Raw genomic sequence first — 20,038 nt, forward strand, 5'->3', positions numbered from 1 at the left:
TTACATTGTTTGCCATTTTATCTATTTCAGAATATTTTTCCGCTTCTTTTAAGCGATTGTGCTAAGATGATTTTTTCTAGATGAGATATTTGGAAAAATTTATGTTGGATAACAAGCCGAAAAAATTGTCATTAAAATGCCACTTAAGTTTATATTGTATATCAACAACATAAATTTTCACTAAAAAACCACTTAATTTAAAAAGGTATGACGTCATGAAATAATCTAGCGATTTTCATAATATAATAAAATAGTATTTTTTTAAAGTTTATAATGTGGTCTTATGCAGGAAGATAATGTGTTTTATATGAATGGCTCATGTGATAACCATATCTATTTTTGCACGTATTTATTTAAAAAGTATATCACATTAGGTGGAATAGTTATGTGGACCGCATTATGTGTTCCGCATGTGGGCAACACCAATCATCAGTTTATATATCAATAATCACCCCGAATATACTATCATAACTATCAGTCATGAAGTAATAATACTTTGTCAGTATGTTTATTTTATCATAATGGTTCATTGCCTGCATTAATTTTCAGTTTGCAAGTAGAAAAGTTCGAAATTAAAATCAAAATAAAAAGTTCTTAAATTTGTAATCTGGTATATATATGCTCTTTTTAACTTTTAAATCTTATAATTTTGATAAAATGTTGATCTTTTTAATACTACTTAGCTCATTCTAAAAAGATTTGAAAATTCTTCACATATACCTACTACTCAATTTATTTATATGTTATTAAATTGTTGACAGATTTCCATTACTAAATCTTTAGTAACTCGAATTTAAGTCTTACAACACTTTCAATGGATATTTTTCTTCAATGGGGATGATGAATGTTTTTTTTTTGTCGACTAACGACTGAAAAACGAGATAAAAAAAAAGGTCCTCTTTAACTGACATTTGCTAATTGCTCCAATAAGTGTCGATTGCAGTTCCAAAAATGCTAACTAATTTTTGAATACAGTTTTCGTTGGGGGGTTAAACATCCCACCTCACCCCTTCACTCGAGACGGCCCTGTAAAAAAACTCATCTCGTCTAAATTCTTCGAAATTTTAAACGAAGATATTCCATTTCCGAAAAATTTACGTGACATTCTTATTGCGTCATTTTCATGGAAATTAATCAGTCCGTGAATTTTCACGGAGAATACAAATAGATATCGTATTGATATCGGAAAAAAGGAAACTGCGCAGTTGACGTAACTGAAACACTCGAGGAGTGGAAGAAGAATCGGATATTTTATTTTTTAATAAAATTCTTATTTAACGGCATTGTATTCAGCTTTCATCAAGTTAAATCAGAAAATAAAATATTATTAAAAAAAAAACAATGGTGGTAGTGATAATAATGATGATGATGATGATGATGATGATGATGATGATGATGATGATGATGATGATGATGATGATGATGATGCATCATCGATAATGATGGTGATGATGATGATGATGGTGATAATGATGATGTTAATAATAGTAATATGATGATGATGATGATTGTGATGATGTCATCATCATTATTATCATCATCATTATCATCATCGTCATCATCACCTTTGATGATGATTATGATGATAATGATGATGTCATCATCATTGATGACGTAGATGATCATGACGATGATAATTATGATATTATAATTCTCATTTCAGATTAAATGACTGAAGACATGACTGAAGAAAATGAATTACAAGATGAAGTTGATGCTATTTATAATGACTTTCTTGAGGCGTCAGATCTTATTCCCACTCTTAAAATATTCAGCAAATTATGTGAATGTCTTGGTATAAATGAAAAAAACTACAAAACAATATTTTCTTCGTTGAAATTAAAAATCACCTCAAGGAAATTTCAAACATTGTCTAGTATATTAGAAAAAAAGGCTAAGCATGTTGATTACAAAAACAAACCATGTTCTAAATCAAAGGTTTTAATTATTGGTTCTGGACCTATTGGATTAAGAACTGCTATTGAAGCTGCATTGTTAGGTGCTCAAGTTTTTGTTGTTGAAAGCAGGAACAGCTTTTCTAGAAATAATGTTCTTCATTTATGGCCATTCCTAATTACTGATTTAAAAGCACTTGGTATTAAGTCCTTTTTTGGAAAGTTTTGTGCTGGAACTCTTGATCATATAAGTACCAATTTTAAAGTTTTGATTTATTATGTTAGTTTTTAACTTTAAATACTTTTTGTAAAAAACTGGTTTTTAGGCATGTTAAATAAAGTTGAAAACAGTTTATATTCCAAATAAGTATTGTAATGCATTAATAAAATTTGAAATTTACAGCTATTTTTTAATAAAATGATGTTCATTTGTTAATTTAAAAATATTAGTTAACATCGATTACCTAATACTTAATTACCTACTTTAGGTAATTAAGGTTTATTAATTCAAGATTCGAATTATTCACAACTTCAGGCTAAAGCTTTAAAGTAAATTGGAATCTTGAACCAATAAATCTTAAATACCTAAAGTTTAAATAGTTAGACTTTATTGCTTTTGTGTGAGAGTTTATAAGATGATTATTTACAAATTTTTTTACGTTTTTAAAATCCTTTTAAAATGTTAAAACAATATGCAAAGTAGCAAAAAAGAAATTTTCAACTTTTACTTGTTTTTCAACATGATTTTATGACCTCATTATTTGAAATTTTCAACATGATTTTACTTGTTTTTATAGCCTAATGACCTCATTATTTGAAATTTTCAACATGATTTTACTTGTTTTTATAGCCTAATGACCTCATTATTTGAAATTGTGGAATATCTTATATTGCCTAAATGAAATTGTTATACACTACTAGTTGTTGTTAAACAGAAATAAAATGTTTAGATGGAAGTTCTTCATATCATTATATTACAGAATTTCTTTTTTATATATTGATTTATACAATTAAATAGTAAATTCTCATATATTGCATCATATCAGATTAGTTTAGCTGTTTCAATAGGCATGGGACATAAAAAAGACGCCTTTTGAATATCTTTTGAACATTCTGAATCTCTTTTAAACATTCACAAGATGTCTTTTTTAGGTCCAGTGCCCACTGGGATGTTTTCTATTGTCATATAAAATTTTAATTTTGGCCATTGGAAATCATAAAATAACAATTTTAAGGTTGCAGCTTCAAATCATAATTTTCAAAAAATTAACCTGGAGTTTTTTTTACGTCTGGTATCTCTTTCTATTTTTTTGTATTTTAGGTTTTTCCTATTTAGTAAAGGGATACATGTCCATGAGGCTTTGAAAAAATGTGAAATAATTGATAAGAAATATCTTTAAAAAATGTGAAATAATTGATAAGAAATATCTTGAGTAATTTTAGTAAGAATTAAAGAAAAGAAATAAATTTAAAATTAGACTAAAAATTAAGAATGATTCAAGGAAAATCATATATATTTATTATTCGAAAAAAAACTGCTTTTTTTAAAAATAAGTTAGAACTTTTTGTAATGCATGAGTTTTTTTAATCTTTACAATGTTTTTAATTTTTTTGTAGGCATTCGAAGATTGCAATGTATTCTTTTGAAAATATGTTTAGTACTTGGGATTCAAGTTTGTGCAGAAACAATTTTTTATGATATTGTTCAACCAAGTGATGGTATTGTTTATTCCAATATTTATCGGCATATTTAATTATTTCTCCTATATTGTTTTTAAATGTTCTTAAATTAGGAAAAATGAGATATTTAATAAGCAAAGTAAAAAAAAAAGTTAAATGAGTGAAGTCTAAGACAAATCTAGTAAGAATATGTTTTTGAAAGCCTAAGCAAAAATATTTAAAATAGATTTTATTTCAATAAGATTAAAATTATTTAATTCCATCATAATTATGCTTCAAACCGTTATACTGTTTGTTGATACAAGTATTACAGTACAGTATTTCTATTTAAAGGGTTTAAACAAATCACCAGCAACATGACTATCATGAAATTTTTACAGTATCAGATTCAATAATCTTGTCATCAACAATTATCAGATTCAATAACCTTGTCATCAACAAATTGAAGAGATGAAGAACCCTTTGGCATAATTCGTTGACTTCATTTCAATATGTGATTAAATATTCCTAACATCAGTTTCAAACAACTTCTGTAATACTACTACTACTACTATTGTGTACAATTTTTGTTCTTTATAAATATTATAGTTTTTCTTTATATTTTCAAAAACCTGTCACAAAAAATCTTTTTTTTGCTTTTTTTTTTTCTATAGAATGTTAGCCAACAGTTATCAATCTTGCCATATAATTCAAACAACAGTTTCCATTCTCAGTTTTGTTACTGTTTTGTATCTTCAAGATTAAAAAAAAAAAGAAAAAAGAGTAATAACAAAAATAATTTGCACATTGAGAAAACAAAAATATGACCCTGCAATACATCTAAATCAGTAAATAAAGAATTCTGTCAACAAATATCTGTTAAAACTAAATATTATGTAATGTTTTAAAGAGTGATATCTGTTATTAAATTAATAGTTTACTTTTGACAAATTTAAAAAGTAAAAAAATTTTAAACAACTTAAGTATGCAAGAAAGATTATGGAAATTGGAATTTATCAAGAGTCATACATATATCAATAAATATAGTTTGTGTTTACAGATAATTGTCAATAGTATTAACAATGTAGATTACTTTTATTGGTATTCACAAATTGTCAAAGCAGTAAAAAGTTATATTTTTAACAATAATTTTTTTTTTCAACTGTTCTATTCATAAATGGAAAATCATAAAAGACAAAAACAATAAAAACTGGCTATTACACTTAAGATTAATTTAAGTCCTAAGTGGTAAAGTTACATGTGTCATTCTTAAGCTTGAAATATGTTATTTGATAATTTAAAGTTCAGTTTTGCAAATTTAAAATAATTGAAAATGATATGGCTAAATCCACATTAAATAAAAAATTTTTGTAAATTTTAAAACATGGTCCTCATATTTTAAACTTCTTTGGCAGTCGTGGACAGGAAAGATGTGCGAGTGCACTCTTTTCCTGACCATGTATCTATTTTTTTTGCGACAACTTAACCAAGTCTAGGGCAATAAAGTGAGAAATTACTTTTAAAGATTGTATACTTTAAATGACTTATTTAAATTATCAAAAGATATTATATTGTTAAAAAGTGTATTTTCTATGACGAATGTAAATGTTTTTAAAACATTTTGTGCAATTAATTTTATAAACAACAAAAACGATTGTTATAATAAACTTTTTGATGAATACATATATTTAACAGTCGAAAACATAACAAAATTATTTTTTTGTTATGCTATGTAAACTTTCTAATAAAATTTGTTTACACTAAGCTAAACGCTTTAAAATTAAGTTTTAAAACTCTATAAAATAAATCATAGAATATTAAATAAAACTTTTATTTCAAAAGTTTTTTTTTTAAATGATGAATGTAACTTTTTTTAAACAATTTGTATTCTTTAACAATGATGACAACAAATGCGTTTCAATAAACTTTTTTTAAAAATACTTTTTGATAATTTAAATAAAGTTAGTTTTTTATTAAATGATCATTAGGTATAAGTTTTTTTTTGTTAAAAAGAGTTTGCCTAATTTTGCAATAACATTAGAAAAGATCAAAGTTTTTTAGTTCATTGCGTTGGTTTTGTATTAGAAGAATTCAAAAAAAATCTTATAATTTTTTTAAGTGTTCAATTAAAATTATTTCTATTATTATTATTTTTATATGTTTATGTATACTTTTTTTGATTGGTATATAAAAATACATTAATAAATAAATAAAAAATCATAAAAATATTTTTTATTTAGACATTAAAAAAAAAGAAAAAAAGATTTTATTATTTTATTCGCTATTTTCCTAATATAAAATAAAAACCAGTTAGGAACTTGTCAAACCAGTTATTCAACCTTAACATAATTACAAAGCATTAACCATGAACGAGACTGGGTTTTTTCAAACCGAGAGGAGACCGAGACGAGAGTTAGTACTTCTCGTGAGACCGAGAACGAGACGAGACGAGAAATTTAACAATTTTTGAAAACAAATTTGTTAAAATCCAAGTAAAAAAAAAAATGTAAACATGGTTTTGACAAAAAGACACAAATGACATTTGTCAAATGTAAACAACTTTTTCAAATATTGGTTCAGAATTTTTTTGCCAAACTTTTCCAACAAGACAATGTTTTCTCTGATTAAAATGATTTGTTCTACTTTTTCTGGGTGTAAGTTGTGTCTGGATAATCGGACGACATTTCCACCTGAGCTAAAAACTCTCTCTGATTTAGTTGAACTTGCTGGAATAGCTAATGAAGAGAGTTCTGGCAATGTATTTGAATGCAATTTCCACCAATCAAGAATTGGCAAGTCTTTTTTGGCATCAGGGAGATATTCATACTGGCACATTTTGCTCAAAATAGGATTCAGTTCAGATGTTGGCTCTTGTGTTTCAAGTCTGGCGTTTAACTTGCGCTTCAGTTTTGAATTAGGGGACAAATCTGCTAAAAGGACTCTGGCAACAGGTTGGCACTCAACATTATCCTTAACCTGTGAGGCTAACCATTCTTTTGTTGTTTGAAATTTTTTGAAGAGGTTCAAGTGAAGTCCCTTTAAAGCAGGATTCAAGTAGTTTGCAGCAGCACTCAATAAGTTTCCAGTGCGACAAACCACTGGAAACTTATTGCCGACCACGTTTCTGTAGCTTCTATAAGTGGTGCCAAAATTTCTACTGCTCCCTCAATTGATTTCCACTGTGATGCACTGATGGTCTTTGAAGAAAAAATATCTTCATTTGCACATAAGCTGATAATGCACTCTTTAGATGTAGGACAGAAGCCATGCAATCCAGTTCACTATTCCATCTTGTGTCAACAGATTGGCGTAACTGTCTAAAATTGATTCCTTGAGCGTCTGATTCTGATTCAAGCAACTCAGCTGCAACTGTTGACTGGTGAGTTAAAGAAGCCAAATCTTTGCATGTTTGCAATGCATCATTCATTTCAGAAGTCATTCCAAATGAGTCTCGAACTGCACATTGCAAAATATGATTGTTGCACAAGTATAGGTCAAAGGTCAGAAGTAAATGCAGCATTTTTTAGATTTGGCGTAATCTCCGTTATTATGCTCTTCATTCCAGCTTGAGCTTCTCTTGACTGAATTGAAAGCTTTCTTGAATATGTTGTTCTGTGATGAAGGCTCAGTTTAGGGTTTGCAATGTCAAACCTTGAAACCTCTTCCTTCGACTTCCTCTTGAAACCTCTTCCTTCGACTCTTCCTTCGACAAACCTTGAAATCTTGAAACCTCTTCCTTCGACTGCTGAAAAGGATGCAAGTTCAGTGCAAAAGTAATCCAGCATTGCAGAGTCAAACTGTTTTTGAATTGAATTGTCTTTGGACTTTGTTTCAAGCATTTCGACCATGGTTCGTTGTTTCTTCTTAGGAGGAGGAAGAAGAGAGTTGTCAGTTTTTTCAGAATCCTCAACGTAATCTTGGCTGTGTTTTTTTCGAGGTGACGATGAAGTCCGCTTGTGTTTCCATCTTTTGTTTTCAAAGACTTTTTGCACTCCTTGCATTCATCGCCGTCACTTGTTTTTTGAAAATATTTCCAGATTTTGTTTTTTCTTGGTGACATTTTTGATCGTTAAAATGAGGCAAGAATATTTCTTTTCAATATGAACACAATGTGTCAAGTTGAATTCCACTGGTAAACTAATGAAATTAAATCGAAAGTGCACCATTTTATACAAAAAGTTTCTGTATTTAAAATCTAATTAAAAATATTTAAAATCTAATTAAAATTTTTTAATTAGATTTAAAAAAAAAATCTAATTAAAAAAATCTAATTAAAAATTTAATTTGTTTTTGTCAAAAACAAATTAAACTTTTCATTATATTGTGCTTAACTTGTTTCTCCGCGCAGCGGCCTTGTTCATCAAGTTAATTTTTTTTTCAGAGCTATAGGTTTTAATTTTTTTTAAGTTTTTCTTTTGTTAAGATTCCTTTTTTTAAATTTATTTTAGCCTGTTTATAATTTTTTTGTCGGTTTTATTCAGCGCATTTTTAATTTTCTAATGAGCAGTGGTCAAGCTTTCAACAAAAGCAATTACATGTGTGGTCAAGATTGGAGTGCGATAGCACGCCTTTCCTGTCCGCGACTGCTTTGGCTGTTGCATTTCACAGAGAAAGTTTTGGCTTTGTTAAATGGTTCCCTAGATATTGCAATTTTAATTTTGACCAAGTTTTTCAAAATAACCCTGTTTTCATGAAATTATAAAAAAATATTTTCCTCAATGAAATAAATAATAACAATGTCAAAAATATTAAAAAAACATTTAAAATGTTTTTTTTTTGTTGCAGAGTTAAAAAAATGCTGAAATATGAAAGGGAATGCAATAAAAATGCTGAAATATGAAAGGGAACATACTTAAAATTAAAAAACCAACAAATTTATATTACCTCACTTTTGGGACTTTTTGGAAAATTAAAAGCATAAAAGTTTTGAATGACCTTGACATCACATTAAATCTCAATGACCATACTTTTCAACCATATTCCAAGCCTGGAAATTTTTTAAACTATATTCACGCTGATTCAAACCACCCACCCAATGTTTTAAAACACCTTCCACATTCAATTGAGTTAAGATTGTTTGCAAATTCATTAATGACAGGCAGTTTAAATTTATAATGACAGGCAGTTTAAATTTGCCTTTAGTTATAAGCTTTCATATTGCAACTTATGCAATATGAAAGCTTATAACTAAAAAGTTGCATATACGGCAAATGAAGTTGCCGTATATGCAACTTCATTTGGTTCAATCTTTTCAATAAAAATGTTATCACTAATGTAGGAAAAAGCTTTTTAACTTTAGTTGTTGAACACTTCCCAGTGAATTATAAACTCCATAAAATTTTTAATAGAAACTCAATAAAAAAGTTTAATAAAAGAAGCTAATGTAAGTTCCAATGATCCTGCTTACCCTTCTATCAATAAATTCTACATAAGTATATGAAGACCAAAGATATTTTTATGATATACTGGTGCTAAGCTAATTTAATTTGAAAATTCATAACAAAAAAACAAAAAAAATTAAAAAAAAGGGCAACTTTAAAACAACCACTGTTGTTCAATGTTTTCTTAGTAAAAAACACAGTTGTCCTAGTTATTTAAAACTAAACCAATGGTAAAATAAATCTTAAGTCACCTAGTAAACGACCGGGGCTTTGGCCGGGGCTAGGTTTGATAACACATAGCCTCAACCAAGCACAGGTTTTTGACCGGGGCTGCATTAATATTGATAGATCCTATAAAAGTATTGTTTTTAATTATAACTCATATCATAAATTTTAATTAAAAATAACATTTTTATAGGATCTATCAATATTTATGGAGCCCTGGTCATAAACCTGGCCCCGGTCACGGCTATGTGTTATCAAACCTAGCCCCGGCCAAAGCCCCGGTCGTTTACTAAAGTCACGTGAATAACTTATATTCCTAAAATATAGATCTAAACAACCCTACAGTCATAGATAGTAAGCGACCGGGGTTGATATTTGACCGGGGCCGGGGCCGGGTTTGATTTGTGACCAGGGCTGCATTACTATTGATATTCCTTATAAATATATTATTGTTATTTAAAATTCATGATATATTTTTTATATAAAGGTATATATATCATCTCATCGTCATCATCATCACCATCATCATCATCATCATCATCATCATCATCATCATCATCATCATCATCATCATCATCATCATCATTATCATCATCTTTACATTATCATCATCATCATACTCATCATCATCATCATCATTATCATCATCATCATTATCATCATCATCATCATCATCATCATCATCATCATAATATCATCATTATCATCATCATCATTATCATCATCATCATCATCATCATCATCATCATCATCATCATCATCATTATCATCATAATATCAACATCATCATCATAATATCATCATCATCATCATCATCATCATCATCATCATCATCATCATCATAATATCATCATTATCATCATCATCATCATCATCATCATCATCATCATCATCATCATCATCATCATCATTATCATCATAATATCAACATCATCATCATAATATCATCATCATCATCATCATCATCATCATCATCATCATCATCATCATCATCATCATCATCATCAAGCATACAGTTGATGATGATGATTAAGATGATTATGATGATGATGATGACAATGATGATCATCATCATCTTAATCATTGGCATCATTATCATCTTCTCTGATACACACTATAAATATAATTACTACTCTCATACTCTCTCTAAGATCATTGGTTCTTTTCCTATCTTTTAAAGACACCATATATCCATCTGATCTACTTTGTTTTTTCTTATTTGTCATTGTAAATATTTATGAATTATATTATATTTGTATATATTATTTTTTGTGACTTTTTCTTATATTTTCTTAAACTTTCATAACAAATTTTAACTTGAACAAAATAAAAAAAACCAGCAACAACAACTTAGTAGAGAGTTGAAAAGAGTCCTGGAGAACAATTTTGTAAGACTAGAACAGGAACGTTGTGTAGACCACAAACCATAAAAGAGTTTAATTGAGATATGACTTTAGCAACACAAGATTTGAATGTCTAACAATTGGTTAACCTGTTTAATTGAAATGGAAGAAAGAAAATGGTCATAAGATTCAAAAGTCAAATTTGAAGAAACGTTCTTTACAATAATTCTGCCTTATCCTTAGGAGAGGTAATAAGATCAGTCCCATGAATGAGAGATGTAATGTTAAACCTACATTTGTTAATGACACTGAAAATTTTCTAGTCTCTAGAACCTAACTTCTAAAATAAGTTACTAGATTTAGTTAACAGAGAATAATGGAGCTTAGCATTAAACAACACATTTTTATATTGATGTGTAATAGATAGCAATCCTACTTCAAAACCCACTTCAAAGTAGTAATTCACTGTTGGTACATCTCCCACTTATCATTTTTAACCAAAGTGATAATACTCCAGATTATGAAGAAAAAGAACACTCGACATTATGAAGGAAAAATTGTAAAATTCATTTATATGCTATGCAATTTTTCTTTGTTCCAGGTACTCATTAATTAAATATTGCAAAAGTAATATTTGAGATAAACTTTATTAGGAAATGTGATTCCTGTTTTTTTTAAAAAGTATAAGCTTCTACAATGCATGATTAAAATTAAAAATCCGATCCATTAATAGAAGGGAAAGGAAACAAAGAATATTTAGTTGTAATTTCTGATCAAATTGACCATGCTCATCTTTTTACCCCTCTACCAAACTGTTGTTAATGTTGACTTTAATTCTCTCAACACTGAATGGGTCGGCTCTAACACTGCTGACTCAGTTGGCATCAAAGTCTATAACTTTTGCATTTCTCGATTTCTTACTCAAGTTGTTAACTTTGTTACTCATTTTCCAGACAACCTTAATCACTTACCTTCATTCCTTAATTTATTTCTTATCTCTAACCCTTGTCTTTTAATTAGTTTCTTGTCTCTAACCCTAGGTGACCTTTAGGTGGTTCTAACCATACAATAATTTCTATAAATCTTTCATCTTATACTTCTCTTCAGACTTACCCTATCATGGCACTACTTACTACTACCCTAAAGGTGACTCATTTTTATCAATTTTAAATTAATGTTAAAAAGTGCTATCTGATGCTAAGATCCATTATTCCCATTTTACTAAATCTCATATCTCAGAAGTTTGGCTCTTAAGACTTTTGGAAAATTTTTAATAGTGTCATTAACAAATGTAGATCTAACATTCCATCTCTCATTCATGGAGATGATCTTATTACCTCTCCCAAGGATAAGACAGAACTGTTTGCAAAGAACTTTTCTTTTAACTTGAGACTTGCATCTTACGGCCATTCTCTTTCTTCCATATTGATTAAACAGGTCAACCCATTGTTAGACATTCAAATCATTCCAGCTTCTGTTGCTTAAGTCATATTTGAATTAAACTCTTCTAAGGTTTGTGGCCCAGACAACATTTCCATCTTAGTTCTACAAAAGTGTTATCCTGAATTCTTTTCAATTCTCTCTGAAGTGCTCGACTGAATCTTGTTTTCCTGCCTGCTGGAAAAAATCGCATTTGTGGTTCTAATTTTTAAAAATTCTGAGAAGCATCTGACCCCTCCAACTCTTGTCTGATCAGTTTTCTATCTGTTATTAGCAAGGTCTTTGATCAACAAATTTCTCACATCCCATCTGAGTCAAAAGGTTTTCAATCAATACAATTTTGGATCTTCTTGCTCTACAGCTGACTTGCTAACTGCTGTGACTGAAAGATGTGCATCAGATGGAGGCGGCGAGGCTAGCATTATTGCTTTTGACATATCTAAATCTTTCGATAAAGTTTGGCATGGTGGCCTTTTTCATAAGCTTGTTTTATATGGTGTATCTGAAAAAGTTTTCTTTCTAACAACTTTAGTAAAGTCATCCTCAAAAGCCAACACTCTTGTTCATTTCCAGTAATTTCTGGGGTACCTCAAGGTTCTATCCTTGGTTCTTTTTCGTTTTCTATTTACATTAATAATCTTTCTGACAACCTTATATCTAAAGTGGCTCTATTTGCTGATGACTCCACATACTCCTGTCTTGACAAAAAGTCTTCTCTTTTTGATCCCTTAGAACAACAAATAATTTTGAATCTAATCTCACTTCTGTAACAGATTAGGGTTTGCAGTGGCTTGTGAATTTTAACTCCAACGAAACTCACTTATTTACTTTAAACAACTCTTGTAATACTGTCAACATTCCTGTATTAATCAATGGCAACCCTCTCACTGAATCCTCTTTTTTATGTCTTCTTGGATTATTGTTCACTACTGACCATTCATGGAAATCATAAAATCGATTGATAAATTAGCATCTGCTAAGGTTGCTTCTCCTTATCTTGCTTGGCATTTTTATATTTCTGATTCCATTCTCTACCTCTACAAATCTCTTATTTATCCCTGTATGGAATACTGTTGTCATATTTGAGTTGGTTCCTCTAATGATGCTCTTTCTCTTCTAGACAAGGTCCAAACACATTTTAAACGTAGTGGGATCTGCAAAACTTGAGCCTCTCTCCCATTGTCATATAGTTGCATCCCCGTCTCTTTTCAATAAATACTATAAATACTATGGTTGCTGTTCAAAGGAACAATCATCTCTAGTTCTATCTACGAAAACTCTCACTTGACTCATCATTCAGCAAAGTCTCATCCTTTTACTGTATCTGTATATACATGCTCTAAAAACTTTTATTCACTTAGTTTTTTTCCCTGCGTTCCAACCCTTTGAAACTCTCCCATTTTTATGTTTTCCTGACTCATAGAGCCTACAAATTTTCAAGCCTTTATATTATATATATAAAGGCTTGAAAATTTGTAGGCTCTATGAGTCAGGAAAACATAAAAATGGGAGAGTTTCAAAGGGTTGGAACGCTTTATATATAATATTTTGTTAATGCTTTTATAGGTAAAGCTTGGAGATGTAAGTTTAAACCTACTTCTTCATCTTTAAATGGGATTGAATTTGATGTTGTTGTTGGTTGTGATGGAAAATCAAATAGTTTAAAATTCAAAAGAAAGGAATTTCGTGGCAAATTAGCAATTGCTATTACTTGCAATTTTGTTAACACATATACTAAAGCTGAAGCAGGTGTTGAAGAAATAAGTGGTGTAGCCTACATATATAATCAAGATTTCTTTCATCAGTTAAAAGAAAATACTGGCATTGAATTGGAAAACATTGTATATTATAAAGATGAAACTCATTACTTTGTTATGACAGCAAAAAAAAAAAGTTTGTTGGATAAGGGTGTAATTTTACAGGTAGTATAGTTTTTAATATTGTTACTTGTAGCTTATGTTAAGTTGTTTATTATATATAGGTTTTGAAATAGCTTTCTAAGATGTATTTGATAATTAGTTTTTTTAATGAGTGTTAAAGTAACGCATAATCAATTGTTAAAATTTAGTTGGATTTTTTAATTTTAAATTAAACAGCGTAACACAAATAATTGTATAATACATTCTATTATGTTGTATTAAATTTTAATACATATTAGTAAAATAAATTTAAAATTGCAAAAATAATCATTTTTTATTGTTTAAAAATCGTTAAAATTTTTTTTTTAATGAAAAACCTTTCTAATAGGGTGACACAAAATGTGTAAAAAAACAAAAACCGCAGTACATTTTCCGGTTCTATCAAACTTTGAGACTCTACAAAAAAATTTCGGATTCCTAAGTGATCAGGAAGAACTACATGTAAATTTGAAAATTTTACCTTCCAAGTATTTTTTATTTCTTCACTTTATTTTATTATCTTTAGATCATTCAGAAAGTTTTGAAAACATGTGTCAAAAATTTAAGATGTTTGTAAAACATTTGTGGTTATTTACAATTATTTAAAAAAAAGTTTAATTACAGCATAAATTGTGTGGTTTGCATTTTAATCACTTAGCAATTTTTGATTTATTAAAAACCTTGCTTTAAACTTTGATTTATATACTATTTACATATCCGTACAAAATGTTGAAATCAAAGAGAGAAAAACAAAAGAAATTAGCTATAACGCTCATAGGTCTTTTTACCTGCTTAACTTGCCTTTAAGCTATTTACCTACAAACCAACTTTCATCGAATTGAAGTGTTCTTCGATATTACATGTTCCTAACATTAGCTAGAGATAAGCAATTTAAACCTATTAAAACAAACTTTTCATGTTCTCGAGCAAAACTTTAAAGATTTCACCAACTGAGATCAATTGAAAAAAAACATATGCACTTATTTTTCCTAAACATAAATAATAATTTTTTGGAGAAATTTGGTTTTTTTATTTAAATTTATCTTATGCTAAGTGTTTTAACAACTTTTTGCACAGAACTAACAGAAATATGATCATATCTTCTATAATTGACAACAAGCTTGAAGCAAGGTTTGAGAGAAAGATCGATAGATGCAAGAGAAAAGAAGAATACAAAGATCGAGTACAGAAGAACAACGATTCAATAACTCACGATAACAAAGAGGAAATTGGTGAAAAAATGCAATGGAACCATAATTTTTTTTCTAACAATGATATAGATTTCAATTTAGCGATGAGGAACCTACAGAACCTTAAAAACAAGAGCTGAATCACAATTAGGTAATATCAAAGTATACTTTGCTTAACACTTAAAAATATTCATTTCAAATTCTGATTAAATCGAAAGGGAGAATATAAACAATTTTTTCTAATAAAGCACGGGCATTTTAAGTAAAATCATTCAGTTTTTGAAGTAAATGTATAACTGAGTTAAAAATCTTTATATTTATTTAAATGCTGGAAGTGTATTTGTTGAGTCGGAAGTTTTTGTCCCAAATAAAAATGTTAACTTTCACGAAGCAAGCTCAAAAAGTAGGCATCAGTTTAGACCAGCATACTTCAGAGTAAAAAAGGAGATTACCAGTGAGGGTCTCATTGCAGCAACAACTTCCACCAGTATAAGGGCCGGTCTCAGCGTTCCAGATCAAACCCTTCTTATTGCAAGTGCAGTAAACTATTTAGGAGGAGATGTTAAGCAATTAAAGTTAAGCAGAGAATCTGTCAGAAGGCGATGTTACAGATTTTTAGAAGAGAAAGGAGGCCAAATACGTAATTAATATATTGATTTAATGGCTAATAAGATGTTAGTTTTACATTTTGATGGTAAAATGTTAAAGCATATTGTGGAAAACACTAGACAGGCCACTACTACAGATAGACTATCGGTATCTGTAACTAGCCCAGAGTTTGAAACTAAAGATGATCTTTTACTTGGTGTTGTGCCAACTAAGAGTGGTAAGGGAATCAATATGGTTACAAGTATTATGAATCTCCTAGAATATTTTGAAATTTGTGACTATATTATAGGATTCTGTTCTGACACCACAGTAAGTAACACTGGATGGAAATCTGGTGCAATAACTATTATGGCAAGATTTCTTAGTAAACCATTTCTTTGGTTATTGTGTAGACATTAATTGCCAAGATAAATATTACTTGGGCTTTTAATGCAATTTTAAAGGAAACATCTTAAGCCCTTGCAAATAAATTGCTAAAAGATTTTCAGCAGAAATGGATAACAGAGTTTTATCCAAAAGTTTCAGCCGGTGGTGCTGTAGAAAAGTTTAAACGATTTCCTGAGCAAGACCTTATTGTTGGCAGTGACCTCTGAAAACTCTATTTGAAGGCTAAAAAGTTTGTAACTAAAGCACTAGAACAAAAAACTTTCCCCAGGTATGTAACAATAATATTAAATGTAACAGTTTTTCCATGCATACACTTTTTTTTAAAGGATATTAAATAAAAATAACAATGTTTTAGGAATGGTTATAAGCATCTTGTTGAATATTTGGCGTATTACATGAATGTTAAATCTGAGAAATTAAATAATTTTCATATCTATCAGCCTGGTGCCTGTCACAATGCCAGGATTATGGCCTATGCAATATACTTTTTAATGCTTAATATGACATCCACAGTCGTTGAATATCTTACTCCTGAAAAGAAATACATGGTCGCAAAGGTAGCATTTATTGTTGCTATTTATTATGGACCTGCCTTTCTTAAATTAGGCAAAGCAGAGCATGCCGTTCTAAATGATTTTAATGCATTTAAAATTGCTGAAACAATTAAAACAGAATGGGATTATGAAGTTGGAAACTCACTTCATAAAAGCATGAGTAACCAAACATGGTATTTGTCTCCTAAAGTTGTTTTACTATCGCTAGGTGATCCTCATATGAAATCAGATGCTAAGCGTTTATTCTTTGAGAAGCTTTTAAAATTTCCAGTTCCTAAGATATCAGAGATTTCTGTAGAAGCTCCATAGGCTGTTATTGTTACCAGTGATAGTAGATTAGAGGACTTAATTACGAAGGAGAGTTGGCTTTTTTTTATACTCACAGGTCACACCGAATCTGTTCGAGAGTGGCATACTTCAAGCAATTTCTTAGCGCTAGATTCATACAAACATTTCACTCAGTTAGTTCGTAATCTCAGTGTGACTAACGACTGCGCAGAAAAAAATATTAGCTTAATTGAAAATTTTGTTCACACTTCCCACAATGAGGATCAGAGACAGAACATTCTTTTGGTAGTAAGGGAACATAGAAAACTAATTACAAAAGATATGTCGTTTAAGGAACTGGTAAACCTGAAACCTAGAGTTAAAAAATTAATGTAAAAAAATCTATAAACATACTATAAACAGTGTTTTATTTTTTCTTAGATCAAACAAAACTATAGTTATAAACATATTTTAACCTCAATTTGTTATAAAAATCGTCATCTTCTAAAAAAAAAAAGTCTTCATTTTAAAAGTGGGGTGTGAGGGCGTTTGCCTCCCCTAAAATTATTATACCACATTTTACATTATTTTTCCAACTCTCAGGGCCGAGGACACCCCGTGTTGCCGGCCCTGAGAGTTGGAAAGTTAATGTAAAATAATAGTTAACTGTAAGATACTACAATGTTTTTTTTCCTTCTTAGGTCAAAGATCAAACAAAAATTTAGTTATAAACACATTTTAACCTGTAAAAATGGCATAAAGTTCAGCCAATCCTGAATATTTGAAAATTTACATGTACCACTTCCAACGAAGAAAAATAAATAAAATTTTGTATTTAGATTAACTGAATGTTGTTGAACAGGTTAAGCAACTGCGGTTTTTGATTTTTTAAAAGTTTCATTACTCGACCCTAATTTGTGTCACCCTAGTGTATAATAACAATGATTATTATTGAAGTTTCATTTTGCTACTTTTTAGACTCAGTTTTGTCTTGTCTTTAGTTTATATATAGAGGTAATATTGTGACATTTTAAGTATACTTTCTATCACTAAATATAATTTTTATAACATAATCTTTTAATCATTTTACAGGGATAGCATTTAGGTTTATGAGGTACAGATGTTAGAAATTATTAAAAATAATTTCTAATATCTGTAAGATCATTTCATGTAAAATCAGCTTGCATAAAAAAAAAAAAAAAAAAAATTACACTATGGTAGCATTTTGGTATAAAGACTTACCTGTTTGAAGGCCTTTGTTCAATTTTAAACAATTCAATATTCATGATATTTGATATACTTAATATACTTTTAAGAGCAGCAAGCCACAATTGAAGCTTTTAAAGTGATCTTCAGAACTATGACCTATAGTGCTAAAACATTGGCTTAGCTAATTTATAAGTAATAGCATTCAATAGTGCATAATTTTTTTTTTTTTGTATGTTATTTATATATTTTACTGTGAAAATGAATGATTATATTTGTTTTTTTAGTTAAGTTTTTCTAAAAATTTCTTTTAGTTGAATTTTTCGAATATTTTATTTATATTTCACTGTCAAAGGGTTAATATATTCGATTAACCCTTTGACGGCATCAAATTAATAATCATTTTTTTGATTTTTTTCTTCATTTTTAAAAATTCTTTTTATATATATATTTATTAATCACTTATTGTATATAATACAAGGTAAATTATTATGAAGTTACACTTTTGAAAAGAAATAAGTTTATCTTGGAATATTTACAAGAATATCTTTGAAGATTTTCCTTTGCTCCAATGAGTTCCAGAACTCAATTGTATAGTTTAACCTTTGAAGATCTTTTTTAGGAATTATATTTTTAACACAATAAAAATTTTACTTTAAATATTTTATTTAAAAAAAATTGATTTTTAAAAAACTTTCCTTTTTATACATTTTAAAAAAAGATCAAGTTTTTTGGGCTTAATACATTGAAATTAAATTGTTTTGGAGTTCAGGTTTTGTTTAAAGACATTTTCTATTAGTTTTTATTACTTTTTAATAGTAATAATTGAAAAGTTTTTAACTTATCGTCTGATAAAAATGTTTTCTAGCACAGTTGTTGTAAAAAAAAAAAAGATAAAAATATAATTTTATAATCAAATATGCTAAAATAAGAAAAAAGTTTTTAGATGTTCACAATGCTTGTTTTATTTATTTTTATTGACTTCAATAATCAAACATTTTGTAAGCTAACTCTTGCAAACCTCTTTGCATTAACTGTAGCAGAAGAATGAAGTAAGAATTATAATCAGACTTAAAGAAGATAATAGGGGATGTGGGAGAAGAATGTGAGTTTTAGTGAAATTAAGGGTTGATCTCATACACCTAAAAAAAATTAAGGTTTGCATAGCCACGAAAAATAACACACAACCAGGAATCCATGAATTGAATCAAGGAGGTCCAGAATTGAAAAATAATCTAGCACAAGCTAACATCTATGTCAGCCTACTAGACAGAGTAGAATAAGAAGGTGATCACAGAAAATATTTTTCCTATTTTATCTTTGATACTAATATTGTAGAATTTAAGGAAAAGAAAAACTTTATATGAAAAAAGATTGTAAAAAAATGTTTATGTGTAAATAAATCTTTCTGTGCATCTTTTGAGACCCAGTTTAGCATACATGGTTGTTTTTTTGGTGGTGGTTTTAGGGACCCTTATTAATAATCAATTTTCAATAATTATAATCAAATTATTTTTTTATTAAATGATTAGTATTTGTAATAATTATTACAAAATGTAGGAAAGGTCTTGGCCATTTAGATTTTTTAATGTTTATACATCTATTTTTTATTAATTTTTAAATTTAACACCTATAGTTTTTTTATTTATGCTCAATTTCATATTAGCTTGATATAAGCACAAATTTTCTCTGTCAGTGATTGTCAGTGTAAAAATAATTACATAGCATAAAGCACATTTTCATATATTGAAAAGTATTTAAAAGTTGACAAGTATAATATTTGTGAAAACAAAAAGTAACAATACAATTCTTTGCTATAAACCTTTTTAAACTTACAATTACAATACAATTCTTTACTATAAAATCTTTCCTCAAGATTAAAAGTGCTTTGATGATTTTCATCTTTTCTGACTAGAGTCCATTTCCCATCATAGCAGTATCCCATTGTCCTCGATTTTATCAGGACATTACATTTTTGTAATGT

The 20,038-nt window shown here is 28.8% G+C and overlaps 1 protein-coding gene across 1 annotated transcript in view; it reads left to right on the forward strand.

Moving 5' to 3' along the window:
* The first annotated feature begins 1,634 nt into the window (after nt 1–1,634).
* The window catches only part of LOC100203435 (F-actin-monooxygenase MICAL3), a 71,371-nt gene continuing 52,967 nt past the window's right edge, over nt 1,635–20,038 (forward strand). The window contains exons 1-3 of the mRNA XM_065813350.1: nt 1,635–2,146; nt 3,513–3,614; nt 13,510–13,865. Coding sequence (XP_065669422.1) covers nt 1,669–2,146; nt 3,513–3,614; nt 13,510–13,865 — 936 coding nt within the window. The 5' untranslated portion in view covers nt 1,635–1,668. The remainder of the gene's footprint in view (nt 2,147–3,512; nt 3,615–13,509; nt 13,866–20,038) is intronic.

The sequence above is a fragment of the Hydra vulgaris genome, chromosome 12 (assembly GCF_038396675.1).
Source record: "Hydra vulgaris chromosome 12, alternate assembly HydraT2T_AEP".
Classification (NCBI taxonomy): domain Eukaryota; kingdom Metazoa; phylum Cnidaria; class Hydrozoa; order Anthoathecata; family Hydridae; genus Hydra; species Hydra vulgaris.